This window comes from Nycticebus coucang, chromosome 2 (genome assembly GCF_027406575.1).
Source record: "Nycticebus coucang isolate mNycCou1 chromosome 2, mNycCou1.pri, whole genome shotgun sequence".
NCBI lineage: Eukaryota > Metazoa > Chordata > Mammalia > Primates > Lorisidae > Nycticebus > Nycticebus coucang.
In genome coordinates, this window is record NC_069781.1 from 15,517,243 (window position 1) to 15,535,477 (window position 18,235).

General features: G+C 44.6%; 1 protein-coding gene across 5 annotated transcripts in view; it reads left to right on the forward strand.

Moving 5' to 3' along the window:
* The window catches only part of TTLL11 (tubulin tyrosine ligase like 11), a 273,808-nt gene that overhangs the window by 39,855 nt on the left and 215,718 nt on the right, over nt 1–18,235 (forward strand). For 4 of the 5 annotated variants that reach the window (XM_053566767.1, XM_053566793.1, XM_053566785.1 and 1 more), the window contains exon 2: nt 17,171–17,267. In XM_053566767.1, coding sequence (XP_053422742.1) covers nt 17,171–17,267 — 97 coding nt within the window. Of the gene's footprint in view, nt 1–17,170; nt 17,268–18,235 lie in introns of those variants that run through there. The other variant, XM_053566804.1, reaches the window with a different exon arrangement.

Here is an 18,235-nt window from a genome sequence, read left to right on the forward strand (position 1 = left end):
CCAAGTTCATGGTAATTTGTTACAGCAGGCCTAGGAAACCAATACCATGAAGATCTTCTAAACCACGGGGAAACCTAGCAGTGGGTATGATTGTACAGTTCTCCTTCAACCAACAGCGTGGAACCATGGAGTTAATAATCTTCCACAGTGCAGCTGAGACAGTTTTGCTCTCATCTGAGGCTGAAAGGGCCCTTGGAGACCTTGGAGTCCAATATCCCCCACTCCCCGTTTATAGATGAGGATACCCGAACAGGGGAAGTGGCTTGCCCAAGACCTAGAACTAATAAGGGGAAAAATTTGGATTTGAACCAGGCTATGCCCGATTCCTGTGTTCCTCCCACGTCAGCTGTGGTGCTGGCATAAGCATGTGTCTGGTTCTTTCAGGTCAATATGGCAGCATGGACTGGAGGAGGGAGCTCAGACGCTGAAACTAGAAGACTTGAGTTAACATCTTTACTGTCCCATGCTCTACCAGCAGGGTAGGGAACAGGTTATGTAACTTCTCTAACCCTCTTCTGGACAGTGAAGCTAATTTTTCCTCTTAGAATACCAGAATCTCTGGATGATAAGGCTCAAATGAGATAATACATGTATATGTAAAAGATATTTCTTAAACTGTAAATCACTTTAAAAATAGCAGCTATCATCACTGTGGTCTAGTCAAGTCTCAGACTGGGAAAGTGAAAACTCAGCAAATGCATCGGAGTTTTGAGATGATCCCGGATGACGCTCTGCCTTGCATAATCTTCACCTCCTTGAGTGTGGGCGGGTTCTGTGTCTACAATGAAAGATTCCTTCTATGACTATTCTAGGGCAACAGGGAGATTTCCTTGGGGGTTGGTCTGTCAGGCTAGCCCTTTAAAAGTGGAGTTTTCTTTGGCTGGTTGCAGAAGAGGAAGCCTGAGAAGATGTCCTTTGGCTTGTCTGGAAGAAAGCAGATACCCATGTTGTGAACAGCCTTGGGGGTCGCTATGGCACGGGGCTGTGGCCAGTCGCTAGTTGCTGAGTATGGTCCCTGGCCAACAGCTGGAAGGGAAATAAGGGCCTCTGTCCTGCAGTTGCAAGGAGATGATGACCCTGGGCCCAGATGAGACCTGCAACTCTGGCAACACCTTAACTTCAGCCTTGTCCTAGCCTGAGCCTGGAAACCAGTCACTGCATGGTGCACCTCTGACCTACAAAACTGTGAGCCAATACGTGGGTATTGTCTTAAGGTATTAAATTTGTATTAATTTTTTGTGCAGCAATAGAAAACCAATACAGACAGGCTAAACATTTTTCTCTGGGTCACAGAGGTATTCGATGCATATGTACAATGTCTGTATGTTCCTGCAAGAAACTTTGAGCTTCTCAAGTTTGGGAGCTACTTTTTAAAAAAAGAAAAAATTTCAGGCTAATATGAGGGTACAGATGGTTAGGTTACATTGTTTGCGTTTGTTAGGTAAAGTTCAAGTTATAGTTGAGCCTTTCACCCGGCGGGTGTGCTATATACCCTTCATCTCTGGAGTTAGTTTGGCTGGGTTTGTGCCCTGGCTTTGTCACATGAGGTAGAAAAACGGGGCAAGTTGCTTTTCCCCTCTGTGCCTCAGTTTCCCGATCTGTAAAATGGATATGATAATAGCACTTACCCCTAGGGTTATTAGGAGTGTTAAAAGACTTTACACAGGTGAAGAGCTCAGAGCCATGCCTGGCACATAGTAAAGGCTCAGCAGATGCGGTGGTGGCTTTGTTTTATGTCTCAGCTCTCAGCCCAGTAGCTAGCACATGATAGGCACTTGATTCATGCTTGTCAAGGGGATGAATTAATTAATTCGGACTAGAATCCTGGTCTCTCAATTCTTAGTCCTACAGTGTTTCTTCCACAAGTCATTATTTGCAACAGGATACAGAGTTTTCGAAGCTAACTCTCCTGGCCCAATTTCTTCAAGGAAAGCACCAGATGTGTCACCGTGTGGACGTACAGGGGCGTTTGAACTGGTCCCGGAGTGCTCAAAGACCTGCATGCCATGGAAGTCGATAGAAAGCCTGGCCCTGCCTTAACAGACCGTGTCAGCTGATCAGGGTGACACACACTTAATGTGATTGTCTCATTATCTGGTCATCAGGGAAATGCCAGCTGTCATTGCCAACTGAGCTGGGCCATCAATCAGTTGGTTCTGAGTTCATTAAGTAAATTAAAAGGTGTTGCTTAAATACTTAGGAGAGAAATAACAACTCTCATCTCAAGGCGCTAGTGAAAGCAGTAGATTTGGCTGCAGCGACTGGCTGTGTTGAGCTGTGAGAAATGAGAAGATTCCCAACTTATAATATGCTCAACATCAGATAAAAAGGAGACTCCAAATCTGATAAAGATGCCCATGTACTCTAGCGCCCTCTCTCATCACATTTGGACTGGTGTTGCTTATAATTCCTCTTAAAGTTCTAGAGTTCTAGATTCTCTTGCATCTGGGAACTGACCCATCAGGTTTGAACTGGCCCACACTGTGGCTATACCTTTTCTTTCCCACAGCTGCCTTGTTTCCAAGTGTAGAAATGGGCACATCGGTTATGATCAAACCATTGTCTGGAGAAACCTACCATGATTGCTGTACACCTGAGCAGTTTCATATTAAGATTTGTTTTGAGGCTTCTGGATTCTGGTTCCGCTCAGTTCCCCATCTGTTGCAAGGATCTAGTGGTACACCTTATTCCTTCCACACCCAGCTGCCTGCCTGTTCGGTCCTCCAGCGTCTGTAACATGCCTACCCCGTCCCAGGCACTGGGTGAGGCACTGACAGTGTGGAGATCATTAAGATCTTCCTTCCTCGAAGAAACGTGATCATGCCCCCTCCTACTCCCATGCCCCTGCACTCGGGGCTCTTCCGGCCTCCGTTACCTTCCTGGCTTCTGCACTTGGCCAAATTCCAATTGACCTTTCAAGTTTCTACCAAACCACACCCTCTCCCCGCCCAGTGGATATAATTCACTGTCTGTCTTATGCTACCTTAGCCCTTTGGCCCTCGTCTGCCAGAACGTTTGTTACTTGCATTAGGCTTTGTTTATAAGTTCACCATCCTAAAGGTAAGGCCTGTGCCTTATTCTTCTCTGAATCCCCCAGAGCCTGACGTTGAGTTGATGCACAATAACGTTTGCTTGAATGAAAGACAGTTAATACTAAAAGGGCGTAAGGATTCTTATACAAGGTGTGTAGGAGGAAAGAGGGTGGAAGATGGGGATGGAGCCTGAGAATAAATGTGCTCTCCAAGTATCTCTTTTACCACCAGAGGGAGAGATGTGTTTATAAATATCCCGTTATATAAGCCTTTAGGTTCCGTGTTCTGAAAGCCAAAGGGAAGCATTAGGGCTTTCTGAGTGATCCCTCAAATTTATGAGAAGATGTTTTTACTTTAAGTGAGAGTGTGTATGACCTTGACTGGCTTGAATCATGTCACCTATGGCAGGCTAATTCCTATTTTTCCCTTGAATACTTTATCATTTCTTATTCTTTATTTGGGGCTTGAGGCATGGTGGTCATTTGTTCACAGATTCAAATATACAGGCAATAAAACACTGTCCTCCCTGAACTCTGTCCTCCCTTCTCGGGCAGCTAGGAGGAGTCCCCTGCCCCCTCTTCCTCTGGCCTTAGCTCTTCTTTCTCAGCAGTCACTCCCAGAACCATTCACCCTTTGTCAGTTCTCTCTCTGTGACTCCTTTTGAACATGTTTGCACTTGCTGCCTTGGCTTTTCTCTTCTCTTATTCCTGTGTTTCCAGTCCTTACCTCTGACTTGAAGTCCTGTTGTCCCCTCAAGCTCAGTGTTTCTGAAAGTTAACTTTCTCTCCCAGATACTCTCGCACCCCCAGCACTCTGTTCTGTCAGTGGCTCTCTTGGGCACTGGGATCAGGAGGTGAAGCTTGGGATGTGCAGAAGCCCCCAGGCAGAAGATGGAGGTGTTGTGAGGCCAGATACTCTGGCAGGGGCAGTTCAGCACTCTGGAGAGCTCCCAGGCAGGGCGGGACAAAGGTTGCTTTCTACCCTGCCAGGTTCTATGCCCGTCATCACTGGGGTGGTGTGGTGGTTAGAGGCACCTCATCCATCTCTCCTGGGCTTAGTTCTGTGGGGACTAAGGGTTGGGGCTGGGTTCTGGTTCTTGCTCTACCACTTACTGGACACACTACCAGCGACTAGTTAACTAATTGCTCTGTCAGTTTTTCATCTGTAAACTGGAAATAACATATCTACTTGCTTTGTAGTGTTGTGATGGTGAATTGAGATCACCCATGTAAGGTGCACAGCATATATGAACTCAATCCATAGTAGCCACTATTTATTTAAAACAGAAATTAATGGTACAATGATATTCTTCGTAAGATGTGATTGTGTGAGTGGCATGTCTCTAAAACCTCTGTGGTCTTAGGAGTCGGGAGGAGCAAATGCACTGAGGGGGCAAAGCCCATCCACATCATCCAGTCAATCCTCTGGGACACCTCGGCCGTCTCCCTTGGGCGCATCATTTTGGCAGCACTGGATGCTTTATGCTCAGCACAGTCATCAATCAGTGGAAAAGAAAAGCAGGTCCTTTAGAACCGCAGAGTGGGGAAGAACATGTGGCAGGTGGGAAACCGCCCGAAGAGGTCCAGGAGCGCTCAGCAAGGTAGTGGCCGCAGACGGGGGAGGCCCGGACCTCCAGCTCTTGGTTGCTGCAGCTCAGCCCTTGCCATGCTGTTTGCCTCCTCCTGTGGGAACTCTTCTTCCCCGGCCTCTGGAAGCTTCTCCCTCTCTCTTCAAGAGTCAGCTCAAACGTCCTCTACCTCTCTGAGCCTCAGTTGCCTCTTCTGTGAAATGGGGATATGACAGCTATTGACAAGGTCACGTGGGGATAATTTGACAGTGGGTAAGGAGCTCGACCCTGGGGTAGGCTTGTAGTAGCTGCTTAGTAAGATGGTGACTGTGGGTGTCATCTCTCTGACTTATCCCCTGCCGTTCCCTGAAGGTAAAGAGTGGTTTGTTTAACTTCCTGTTTTCACCCGTCAGCTTTGTCTCCCGTAACTAAGCCTCTGCCCCTGTGGGGGTTCTTCCCGGTGCTTGCTGGACATACTGCCCAGCTCAGAGGCACATGTGGTTCTGTGCTGTATGGATGACTTGGTGGGCCGGACTTTAGGCTGGCCTTCTGGGAGGCCTTGCTACAGGGGAGAGTACTGGGTTGTCCAGGGCTCCTGGTTAACCAGCAGGTGACTGGCCCTGAGGGATGTCAGGCGCGCCTTTGGATAAAGTTGTCTGATATGCTGGGAGGAAAGCATCCCTGAAATGGAAACCTGATTTGCTTTGTTTCCATTTCAGTTAATAAGCACATTTAAAGTTTTGATGTGGAAGAGCGTGGGTGATTTGAGGCCTCATAGTGAACTGAAACAACTTACCGACTGTGAGGGAGTGGAGAACAGGAAGGTTACTGCTGATAGTTTTGCAAAGCATAATGGAGCTAATTTATAATTTATAATTGATATCGGAGCTCTTTTCCATAGGCTGAATTATGAAGCAATGGAGTAAGAGTCATTTAAAGGGATTATTTTGTTGTTTGTGTCATCCTTATGAATTGGAAAGTAGAAAATGAGCACAGTGCTAAATTGGGATCTAATCTTTTCAGAGCTATTTGCTAAATAAACTGGAATTGTAATTAAAATCGCAAGGCAAGAGGTAAATCACTTTAGGAGTTGTGAAGTTTTTCTTTTGCCTAATGTAATTACTACTAATAAAGATTCTTTACGGGTGGGAAATTAGACACCAGAATAAATTGCTGGGGGAGATTGCTACGGTGCACCAAAATAATGAAAGGGGCAAGGTTATCATCCCCTCCTGCTATCATGGGGTTTTTCCCCCCTTCATTAGATTGTCTGGTAACAATTTGGATCTCGTTAAAAGTGTGGCAATCAGAGGCGGAATGGGTAGATGGTGGGCCCCACCACGGCTCTTCCAGCTTTCACCCTTACTAGTCAATTATAATGAATGGATTTAATAAAAACTACAACATGCTGTGGTGATTAACTTGGTGAACGATGAATGGCACGCTTACCCAGAGTATCCTATTTGCAGTAACGAAGAAGTAGTGAACAGGAAAAGGAAACTTCATAGATCACAAGAATCGCTACTTTCCAGCAAAAGGTTGTTAATTACTTATCCTCCTGCTATATTTATTGGTTCTATTAGAGGGTGAGTAATTACTGTGTTCCTGGGAACCCACTGGAGCCAGGCAGCACCTTTATTAAATAGGAAGGCCCTCGGAGCGCTAGTTGTTCCCATGGGGACCCTTTCCCTGCAGAGTCCCAGTGACCAGGAGCCTGGCAGAGGTGAGCATGAGGGAAGGGGCCTTAAAGTGCCTCAAGTGTCAGAGTCGTCCTGATTCACAGAACCCGAGACTGAGCTTACTCCTCCGTACCTTCCCCCACCCTTGTTTTCCTCTGGGTCTAGTCCCGCCTTGTCCCCTCCCATTTCCCCAGCCTTGGTGAGCTTCCTCATGGTCTGTCTGCCTTCAGTCTGTCTCTACCCTCATCCTCTCTCTGTTCCGCCAGGTGAGCACAGCCCTGCTTAAGCACTTCCCTCCGCTTCCCTCCACCTGGCCCTGTGCACTCTTCATGACCTGTGGGGACTGCGGGGACCTCTCCAGCTTTGTCCTCCTCCTCCCTGCCAGGCTCTGGGCACCTGGAACTTCTCCACTTTCTCAGACTCCTGCACGTGGCTTCCTCCACTGATTTCCCTTCTTCCCCTCCCGGCAGAGGCCTGCTTCACACCCAGCTCTGTGCCCCTCCTCAGTTAAACTTTTCTCACCGTGACTAGAAAGGATTAATGCTCCTTCTGCGCCCCCCACCCCCAGCACTTGGGCTCCCAGAACACATTCGTCTATCTGTCCACACATGTGCTCTGCCACGCCTGGCTCTGGGTCGCTGGTGGCCTGGAGCCGTGTTTTATGCATGACTTTGCCCCCCCACCCCGAGGTGGATTTGTGGAGGGCCAGCCCTGCTTTCTCTGCCATTGGGCATGTCTGGGGACTCTTCCTCTCTGTCTTTCTCACCGAGGGACTTAATTAGGTGAAGAAGAATCCGAGAGGCCTTGCTCTCACCTTTCCCGGATTGGACTAATTAACTCCTGCTATGTACCAGGCCACTCACAAACATATTCACCTATGTGATTGTTTTCATCTTTACAACATCCCTCATGGGGAAGGCTTTGCTTCTTTCTTAGATGATGAAACCAAGGACCTTGATGTTAATAGTTGGTAGGGCTGAGATTTGAATCCAGGTTCTTGAACTCAAGTCAAGGAGCCTTTCTGCAAGTGTGGGGTTCCCCCCGAGGTTAGGTACCTACTCAGTAAGGCCTGCTTGGCTTTAATACCCCGAAGGTACCTACTGAAACTCAGGTTAGTCCTGGAAAACATCCCCATCCCCTCATTCTGTTGGAAACAGACAGATGGGCATGGGTGGGGGAGGTTTTTTTTTTTTTCTTTAAATCTTATCTGCTAATAAGTCTGGGGTGAAAAGTGAACAGAAAAGAATGGAAGAAAAGGAAACTAGGAATGGGAAACACCAATTGTGTAAAAAGAACTGTGTGGCAGGTGCAGTGCTGGGGGTTCACACATGCTATTAACCCTTATAATAACCAATCAAGTCGACATTCTCACTCCTCCAGCAGAAACAGGCTTGGAGGTGGTGCCCTGTGGGTGGGCTTCCCCACCAGCCCCATGCAGTCAGGAAGCTGTCTGGTTTCTCACCAGTGTGGGGGAGCTTTCCTCATCAGCCCTGTTTTCCATAGCAGGAGGGAGCCTGGAATGTTCCTGCGGCCTCACGTTTGGGCGGTAGGTTTCTCATCCATGCTGTTAGCTGAGATGTAAGCAGCCAGGAGGAGGACTGAGCTGGCCTCCCTCCGTGAGTCTTGAAAGAGACTTACATTCTTTTGACAGGCTCCCATTTGGCAGCTACAGCCTCTCCCACCTGGTCACACCCTTCGTGGTTTGATAGATCCGCCCATTTTCCTAGGCTGCTTGCTCTCCGGACTGAAGACTAGTGCTACATATTTTGTCCATCCTTGACAGGCAGTTGCTCAGTCCTTCCCTTGTCTTAATTGGCCTAGTTTGGACTTTTCTTTGCTACCTTTTTTCTGTTATCATTTTTATTGTTGTGGTCTCTTTCTAATTTGGTTTTGAGGTCTCCGTTGAGTGTGGCCACAAGCCAACATAGCCACTCTCTAGGAGAGCCCTGACCGGGGGAACATCAGGTTTGTGTACGTCCAGAGGTGAAACCAAAATGCATGGAACAAAAGAAATTTATTCCTCACAGGTTCCAGAGAAGGTAGAGGGTCACAGTGGACATCAGCAGGAAGTCTGGAGGGGACAGGGCACTCAGCCAGCGGGTGGGAGTGACAGAGGGAGAGGGACAGAAAGAAGGCCTGTGAGACTGTGCCTTTATAAGGTTCTGGGCATCATCCTGCAGGCTTTCCCAAGGGGGCGGTTGACTGGCTAGTTTAAAGAAAACACGGGAGAAGGGGAGCTTATCCAACTGACCGTGGTGTTAACTGTTAGGTTTGGGGTCAGTGGGATGAACAACAGGCAGGCTGCTTCACAACCAGCCATACGGGAAGGAAGTTTTAACTAGGCCAAAGGTGATGTGGTGTGACTGGGTTTCAAATGACTGTGTCAGGCTGAGAAATGGGTCCTGAGGCAGCAACTATGGGGTATGTTTAACAAAGACATCTTCCTCAGAGTGTTAACCATAACGTCCATTGTAGGTGCTCATTTTTTCCATAGATTTATCCATCCATCCATCCATCCATCCATCCATCCATCCCTCTCTCCCTCCCTCCCTCTTAGGGGAACTAAAAGAGCACGGTCTTTGGAGATAGACTGACATGATGTCAAATTCTGGGTAGCCACTTACTAGCAATGGGCAAAATGGACACGTATATGTAAGAGATCTGGCCCATAACTAAATACTCAATAAATAGCCATTATTATATTCATTATGAGGAGATAGTAATCTTAATTGCTTCATCCTCAGAATTATTTCTTTCTCTGTGACCTTGTTCTTTTTTTCTTTTGAGACAGGGTCTCACTAGGTTGCCCTTGGTAGAGTGCCGTGGTGTCACAGCTCACAGCAACCTCCAACTCTTGGGCTTAAGCGATTCTCTTGCCTCAACCTCCCAAGCAGCTGGGACTACAGGCATCCACCACAATGCCTGGATATTTTAGTGTTGTTGTTGCAGTTGTCATTGTTGTTTAGTTGGCCTGGGCCAGGTTGAACCCACCACCCTTGGTGTATGTGACTGGTACAGTAACCACTGTGCTATGGGCGCCGAGCCTGTGACCTTGTTCTAAAACCGAAATAGTGCAGTCTTTATCTGTTGCTATGTAACAAATTTTCTCAAAGCTTAGCAGCTTAAAACTACAAATGTTCCCTGTGCCTGAGGGCTGGGTGTCCGCGGATGCCTTTGCCAGGAGGCTTAGGGTTAGGCTCTTCTATGAGGCTGCAGCGAAGCTATTGGCCAGGTCTTCTGTCCCAGGCATTCCCAAAGCAAGCATTGAGACCAAGACAGAAGCCACAGTCTTTGGAAGATAGCCTAATATCAGAAGTGACGTCATTGCTTCTGCTGCGTGCTGTTGGTCACCTAGACCACGCCCATGACAAGGTGGCAGAAGCCATACAAGAGTGTAAATTCTAGGAGGTGGGGGTCATTGCAGACCATCTCTAAGGCTGCTGACCGCAAGTGGGGGAGAGAATAAAATGTGGAATGAAGAATAAAATGTCTGTACCCTGAAGCATCCTGTCTGGTGGAGGAGGCAGTTGTGTAAACACAAGTGCCTTACAAGGTGGTGGCTGTGCTCACGGCCTCCACAGAGGGAACATTGGAGAGAAGGCTATTAGCCTGCCCAAGGGCATCACAGAAGCGCAGGTGCACTGCGGTCTCCTTACTCAAGAGTTGTCCTAGTGACGTGTGGTATATGATGGGCATCTTTTTTAACCAGAGTTACTTGTTGAGATGATTTACTTGGACATTAAAAATAATAACCTATGCCATATTACACAGGTGCTTTTCTGTGCGTCCCATCAGTCCACATAACAGCCCTGGGAGGAGGTTTCACTGCTATTGTTTTCTTTATTTGTAGATGGAATCTTGGAGGGGCCACGTCCCTGGGTCTGGGTCTCTGGGTGGGGCATGTTAGGCTGGGACTTGAGCCAGGGTCTCCTTAGCCCACGCTTGACGTTTTGGCCACCACACCTGCCTTGTGTTCCCCTGGATTCCTTTGGGCCCCTCGTTTTAAAATAGCAGTTAGGATCATTTCCCCTAGAGATACGTCACACAGCTACTGGCCCATATCAAAGCTTATTTGCCACTTTTATCCCCAGTCACTTGAAAGACTTTCTGTTCACAAAGAAGCTTTATGAAGAAAATCATTCATAAGGTACAGAACTGTGAATTGTGCTTTTATCAGCATTCACTGTGAAATTTCATTCTGCAAAATCCCCAGGGAAGTTTGAACTTGCTCTTTGGGCCATTAGAAGTGAGACCTGAACATCAATTCCTTAGGCACAGATATGCTCAGAGGATGTGTAATGGCCTCACTTCTTATTTGAACATGGCTATTTTGCAAGTTTGGTTTTATTACTTTCGGTCAAGAAGGAGAAGGATTTTGCGTCCACCCAGGTGTATACTCTGAGGGAAGGAACTTTCTTTGTGACAAAGATGGTAGCTTGTGGGGTAAGGGGAGGTAGTTGCAATAATTCACATGTGACTAATGAATACAACTGTAATGATTAAGTGCGTGGGCTTTGGAATCAGGCAGATCTGGGGTTGATCCTGACTCTGCCCTTATTAGCTCGGTGACCTTGGGAGAGGTATTTCCTCCTTTTAAGGATTTGGTGTCTTTGTATGTAGGGTTAATGGTACGGCCTTTCTCATAAGGCTGCGTTGAGGATTAAATGATATCAGACACGTAAAGGGTTTAACACGTACACATAGGAGCAAGCATTACCTTAATGCTAACTCCAATGATGATAAAGGTGTATATTTGAGTGGCTGCAATTTGTAAGTTCATTCACTCATGAAGCATTACTGTGGACATTGCTAACAATGGTATCTGAGGACCTCCAACAGCTGTGGGAACCTTTGACTCTCCTAAACTCACGTGGAAAATTTTGTGCACGTGTGTGCTTTTCTGGGGGAAAATCTCAAAAGGATCCATGACTTCAAGAAGGTTGCGTGCTTAAGAGTTGGTGTTAGGGCGCACAGGTGATTGTGAGATTGCCCTCACCCTCAAAGAGTTCACAATGTGGTGAGGCAGACGGACTCACAGGCAGGATGTTACGGAGTGGCCTGTGCTGGGCGTCAGCAACAGAGGCCACAGAGAAGAGAGAGCTGGAGGGACAGCTCCATGGAGGTGGGAGTGGGTGGAAAGCTGAGTCACAAGATCCCAGGCAGTAGGAATAATATGTAGAAATCAGGCCACAAAACAGTGATGGGCTGTGTCCTTAAGCATCAAGAATGGTCAGTCAGACAGTGTAAGTGCAAGAGCCCACGGAGGGTAAGTGGCCCAGTCGGAGGTGGGCAGGTCAGCAGGGGAGGCTGTGGAGGGTCTTTCAGGCTGGGCTTGGGGTAACCATTTCATTGATTGCCCAAACTGGGGTATATTTGAAAGTGTGTAACTCCAGGACAAGAGGCAGAAACAGGAACGGCTGTGGGTAAAGGAAGAGGTTTGTTCTCCAGTGTTTTTCTATTCATCCACTGATGGGCTTTCCCCCCCTTTTAGCTACTGTGAATGATGCTCCCATGAACACTGGTGAGCCCTGTTTGAGTTTCTGTTTTCAATTCTGGTATCTAGCAATAACCAGAAGTGATATTACTAGAATCCAATAGTTTTGTTTTTCACAGCGGTTTTCTATATTCCCAAAGCACAAAGTTTTTAATTTCTCTATACTCTGTTCATTTCCTGTTTTGTGTTTGTTTTGATAACAATTATCCTAATGGGTGTGAGGCAGGGCCGTGTGATTTTGATTTGTGTTTTCCTAATGATTAATGATTTTTAGCATCTTTTCACATGCACACTGGCCATTAGTGTACGCTCAGAGAAATGTCTAGTCAAGACCTTTGCTCATGTTGAAATTTTTTGGTTGTTGAGTTGTACTAGTTTAAATATATATCTGAATATTAATCTCTTATCAAGTATATGATTTCAAATATTTTTTCCCATTGCATGGGTGACTTTTAACTTCTGTTTTTAATGTCTTTTGATGAAAAAAGTTTTTAATTTTGATATTCATGTCGTCTATTTTTTCTTTTGTTGTCAGTGTTTGTGCTATCATATCCAAGAAATCCAATGTTATGAAGCTTTTCCCCTATATTTTCTTCTAAGGATTTTAATAGTTTTGGCTTTTATGTTAAAGTTTTCGACCTATTTTGAGTTATTTTTGTATATGGTATTAGATAAGGGTCCAACTTCATTCTTTTTGCACACGGATATCCAGTTGTCCCAGCAAGAGCTGTTGAAAAGACTGCCCTTTCCCAATTGAACGGTCATGTCATCCTTGTTGGAAATCATTTGGCCATATGTGAGAGGCTTTATTTCTGAGCTATCCTATTCCATTGGTCATATGTCTGTCTTTACGCCAGTACCACACTAGTTTTTAAACATTTATTTTTATTGATTTTACTTATTTTCAGAGTAGTTTTTAGTTCATAGCAAAGTTGAGCATATGGTACAGAGATTTCCTAATGCCCTTTACCCACTCATATGCAGCAAATCCTGCATCAGAGTCGAGATTGGCTGTACTTAATGAACTTACATTGGAAATTCATTATTACCCAAAGTCCATAGTTTACATTAGGGTTCACTCTCGGTGCTGCATGTTCTATGGGTTTTTAAAAGCATATGATGACATGTGTCTGCCTTTATAGTGTCATGCAGAGCAGTTTCACTGCTCCAGAATTCTCTGTGCTCTGCTATTCATCTCTCCCCTCCGGGCCCCTTTTTTACTGTCTCTATAGTTTTGCCTTTTCCAGAATGTCATACAGTTGGAGTCCTACAGCATGTAGGCTTTCCAGATTGGCTTCTTCCATTTACTAATGTGCTTTGATGTTCCCTCCATGTCTTTCTGTGGGATGATAGCTCATTTCTATTTTGCACTGAATAATATTTCATTGTCTGTATGTACCATAGTTTATTTATTCATTCACCTCCTTAAGGACATTTTGGCTTTCTCTAAGATTCGGCAGTTATACAGCTGCTATAAACATTCATGTACAGATTTTTGTGTGGACCAAAGTTTCTTTTTTTCTTTTTCTTTTCTTTCTTTCTTTCTTTTTTTTTTTTTTTGAGACAGAGTCTCACTATGTTGCCCTCAGTAGAGTGCTGTATGTCATAGCTCACAGCAACCTGTGTTCATAGATTAGAAAAATTAATACTGTTAAGATGTCAAAACTATCCAAAGTGATCTACAGATTCAATTTAACTCCTGGGCTCAAGTGATCTTCTTGTCTCAGCCTCCCAAGTAGCTGGGACTATAGGTGTCCACCACAACAGCCGGCTACTTTTAGTAGAGACTGGGTTTTACTCTTACTCAGGCTGGTCTTGAACTCCTGGCCTCTAGCAATCTACCCATCTCAGCTTTCCAGAGTGCTAGGATTATAGGTGTCAGCCGCCAGGCCCAGTCTGGACCTAAGTTTCAGCTTGTTTAGGTAAATATCAAGAAGAACTAATTGCTGAATCATATAGTAGGAGTATGTTTAGTTTTGTAAGAAACTGCTGAAACTTCTTCCAAAGTAGCTGTTCCATTTTGCATTTCCATCAGAAATGAATGAGAATTTCCATTGCTCCGTGTCTTTGCCAGCATTTGGTGGTGTTAGTGTTTTGGATTCTGGCTGTCCTAAGAAGTTTGTAGGGTTATTTCAATGTTGTTTTACACATATGTTTGATTACTGTAGCTTTGTTACAAATTTTGACATCAAGAAGCGTGAGACCTATAACTTTGTTCTTTTTCAAGATTGTTTTGGCTAGTTTTGGGTCCCTTGTAATTCCATATGAATTTAAGAATATTTTTCTATTTCTGAGAAAAAAAGTCATTAGTATTTTGGCAGAAACTTCATTGAATCTGTAGATCACTTTGGATATTTTGACATCTTAACAATATTAATTCTTCTAATCTATGAACACAGAATGTCTTTCCACTTATTTATGTCTTTAATTTCTTCCAGAAATATTTTGTGGTTTTCAGTGTACAAATCTTTCACCTCCTTGATTAATTCCTGAGTATTTTATTTATTTATTTTTGCTGTTGTAGCCTATTTTTAACATTTTTTGGTGGAATCTTTAGAGTTTTCTATATATAGGATTATGTCATCTACAAACAGAGATAATTTTATTTCTTCTTTACTAATGTGGATGCCTTTTATTTCTTTCTCATGCCTATTGGTCTGGCTAGAATTTATTTCTTTCTTTTCTTTTTTTTTTTTTTTTTTGAGACAGAGTCTCACTATGTCACCCTGGGTAGAGTGTCATGGCATCACAGTTCACAGCAACCTCAAACTCTTGGGCTTAAGTGATTCTCTTGCCTTAGCCTCCCAAGTAGCTGGGACTACAGGTACCCACCACAATGCCTGGCTATTTTTTGATTGCAGTTGTCATTATTGTTTAGCAGCCCTGGGCCGGGCTCGAACCCACCACCTTTGGTGTATGTGGCTGGCGCCCTACTCACTGAGCTATGGGCACCGAGCTGGTCTGGCTAGAATTTCTAATAACTATGAAAATGGTGAAAGTGAGCATCCTTGTCTTGTTCCCATCTTAAGGGAAAAGCTTTCAGTATTTTGCCATTGAGTATAAAGTTTAAAAGTGGTAGGATTATAAAATCCTGGGACTCATTTAAAATTGTGTTGCTCCGTATTTCCAGCACTGAGCACAGTGTCTGGCATACAATGATTATTGAATAAGTGGATAGATTTTTAAAAATGGTAGTTTCTTAACATTGAACGAACTAAGCATGCTTTTGAAGGGAGGGTGATTTGATGTATTCCTGAGGGTGGTGCGGACTGAAGGGATGATAAGAGTCATAGAGTTGTCCGTGGACAGGGAGCAGGTGTTGGTCACTCATTTTAGACCACAAAGCCACTTTGATCTTAGTATGCTTTGCTCGAATAGTGTGGTTTTTAGAGAAACCTCTTGGTTAAGGCATTTCTCCCTTTTTTATAATACTACTTAACAGCTAAAACAAAATAACATATGTTGTACCTATTTGTATTTATGACTACTGAATTAATAACTTACAGCCCATTGGATGCAAAGAAAATTATAGATGGAAGTTGTTAATGCAAAGAGAGTGCAACATATGCTTCCCTTTGGCACAGCTTTGGAAGAATGTGACTGATTTAAAGGGCGTGAGTCTGTTTGCCTTCATTTTAATCTGGAATGGTTGGAAAGTACTGAGTCACAATCAGTTCATCAGCGAATGCTACGCCCTTCCAATGGACCTGAGCCCCTCAACTCAGAGTAGATAAAGATTCTAATTACCTATAATCTTAGAATGGGAAAATCAAAAGTAATTTTTATTTAATGTGTACGCATTTTATTCCTTTGGACTTTTAACAATCAAGTTCTGAATATAAACTAGCATGTCCTCATTTTTTTTTCTTTAACAAGGTCATCTAAGTTACAGATTTTAAAAATCGGTTCTGTCAATGCAGAACTTGTTGGTAACTTTGAGAGGCAGTGGGTTGTAGTGTACAGAAAAGGCCCTTTTGTCTCAATGAGGGGTTTTCTAGCTGCAAATAATTGAAACCCTACAGCTATGCCAAAGAGGATTTTAGAATATGAAAAAGGTATTCTCAGGATACGAGATTATCTTACAGGATCCATGGGCAGGAGAGGCAGCTGGACCTCTGGGTGTCTGAGGCCACTCAGTCTGTGTTTCCAGGGCTTCATGGTCCCAGCTCTGCTTTTCTCTCCCAATGTGCTCCTTTTTTCTCTTTCACAGACTGGCTGCCTCTGCTCTCCCAGCACACAGCCCAGCATAGCTGCCTTGTTCTGGCTTTTTTTTTTTTTTTCTGTTCTGGCTTTTTATCATTCCCAGTTCAAGGGCCAGCAAAGGCCACCTGGCATCTCTGATTCCAAAATTCCTGGGAGAGAAAATCTGGTTATCTCACCTGGAGTCAGATAACCACTCCTGGTTTGTTCATTTATTAATTCAAAAAGTCTTTATTTAGTTTCAAAGAATGTTTTAGACACTGAGGATACATCCCTCCCCCCCATGGAGCCTGTGTGTGTGTGTGTGTGTGTGTGTGTGTGTGAGAGAGAGAGAGAGAGAGAGAACAAAAGGAGGAGGAGAGAGAGAAAGAGAGAGAGAGAGATGGGGAGAGAGGAGGACAGAGAGGGCAAGGGACTCCGAAAGCTTATTCTTTTGGGCCTGGGTTGAAGGTTGCAATTTTCAGAGAAAGGGATATATGGGTTTGGACTTTGGGTAGACTTGGATTCAAATCCTGATTCCTCCCCTTGCCAGCTCTGATTGACCTTGAGCATTTTTTTTTTTTTTTTGAGATAGAGTCTCAAGCTGTCGCCCTCGGTAGAATGCTGTGGCATCACAGCTCACAGCAGCCTCAAACTCTTGGGGTTTAGCGATTCTCTTGCCTCAGCCGCCAAGTAGCTGGGACTACAGGTGCCCACTGCAATGCCCGGCTATTTTTTTGTTGCAGTTGTCACTGTTGTTTAGCTGGCCCGGGCTGGATTCGAACCCACCAGACTTGGTGTATGTGGCCGGCGCCCTACTCCCTGAGCTACAGGCACCACCCGACCTTGAGCATGTTAAATTACCTTTCTCAGTCCCAAGTTTCAAATCAGTAAAATGAGAATAATCCTTTACAGTGTAGTTTGAGGATTAAAGTGGCATGGTGCCTATAAAGCCAGTAGCAGCATAGTGTCTAGTGTGTAATCAAAGCTCTGCCACTCAGAGCAAGTTATCAAATGTGTTAACTATTTTCAACAGAAACCTGAACCTGTCTTTTCATCTATAAAATGGGAACGAACACCACCTTCCATATAAGCATCTCACATGCTTATATGAGGATTAAATTATGTGATGGATGCCAGAGCCTCAGGAATTTCTGCGTAACAGACACTCAGTGTGCCATTGTTCCTCTTGTTATTAACCACATTTTTTTTCTCCTAGTTCCCATTTGGCCGGCGCTTGCCTTGTGACATCTACTGGCACGGAGTTTCATTTCATGACAATGACATATTCTCCGGCCAAGTGAACAAGTTTCCAGGTATGGGCTGTGATTGTTGGCATTTAAAAATGCTTCCCGGGTCAGGTCTCAGGTACACTTTTCTACAAAAACATGACAGTGTTTTGAGATCAAACTTGAGGACTCTTAATTGGGGACTGCTGCCTACGGCTGTGCTGTCTCCTTGGGAGGGAAGCCGAAGCCGAGATAATCAGGACTGAAATCACTAAGGGTTTCAGGACTGGAGACAGGCTTTTAAACATTGAAACTCAGGCTTTCTTGGTCTAATTCCACTGTCGGAAGAACGGGATTTCCACTTTTCCGGTTATAGATATAATATGGTGGTCTAATGAGGGGACTGCTAGTCTCAAAATGAAAAAAATAGAGAACATTTAATTTGTAGGAAACAACAGCACTAAAATTCTAGAGCTATGGTACAGAAATGGGGTTTCAGTGTCCTTTTCTCTAAGTATCATATTAGAGATATGGTATTAGGTACCATTTTTAAAAAACCAAATACACCATCTTCATACTTAGTCCTGTAGGCTGCAGGTGCCCTGTGAGACTTACCCTACATGGAGGACTCTCAGTGCCAGAAAAATGTCATAGCCAACACGTTACGACAGCCTCCTCACTCCACTCCCGGCCTTCTGATATCCCTTTTTATTTTGTTTTTTAATCTCCACCCCCTTCTCCTGCTATGATAACTATTCTTGTTTATATTCCATGGCTGATGAAGAAGAGGGTGGCTAAGGATGCTGGGCCTGTTTAGGGAGAGGGAGCACTGGATTAGGCTGGGTATGATACAGTCCAGCAATCTTCCACTTATTGCAAAAAATGTTTATTGCACAGACCATATTACAATACTATAACAAATTTATTTTTTTCAAGAGCGTCACCTGGAATGTTATCCCTCGTTTAACAAAATAACAATGTGAAACGAGGGATAAGATTCCAGGTGACGCTCTTGAAAAAAAACAATTCCCTCCCAAATTTTAAGCATGTTTAGT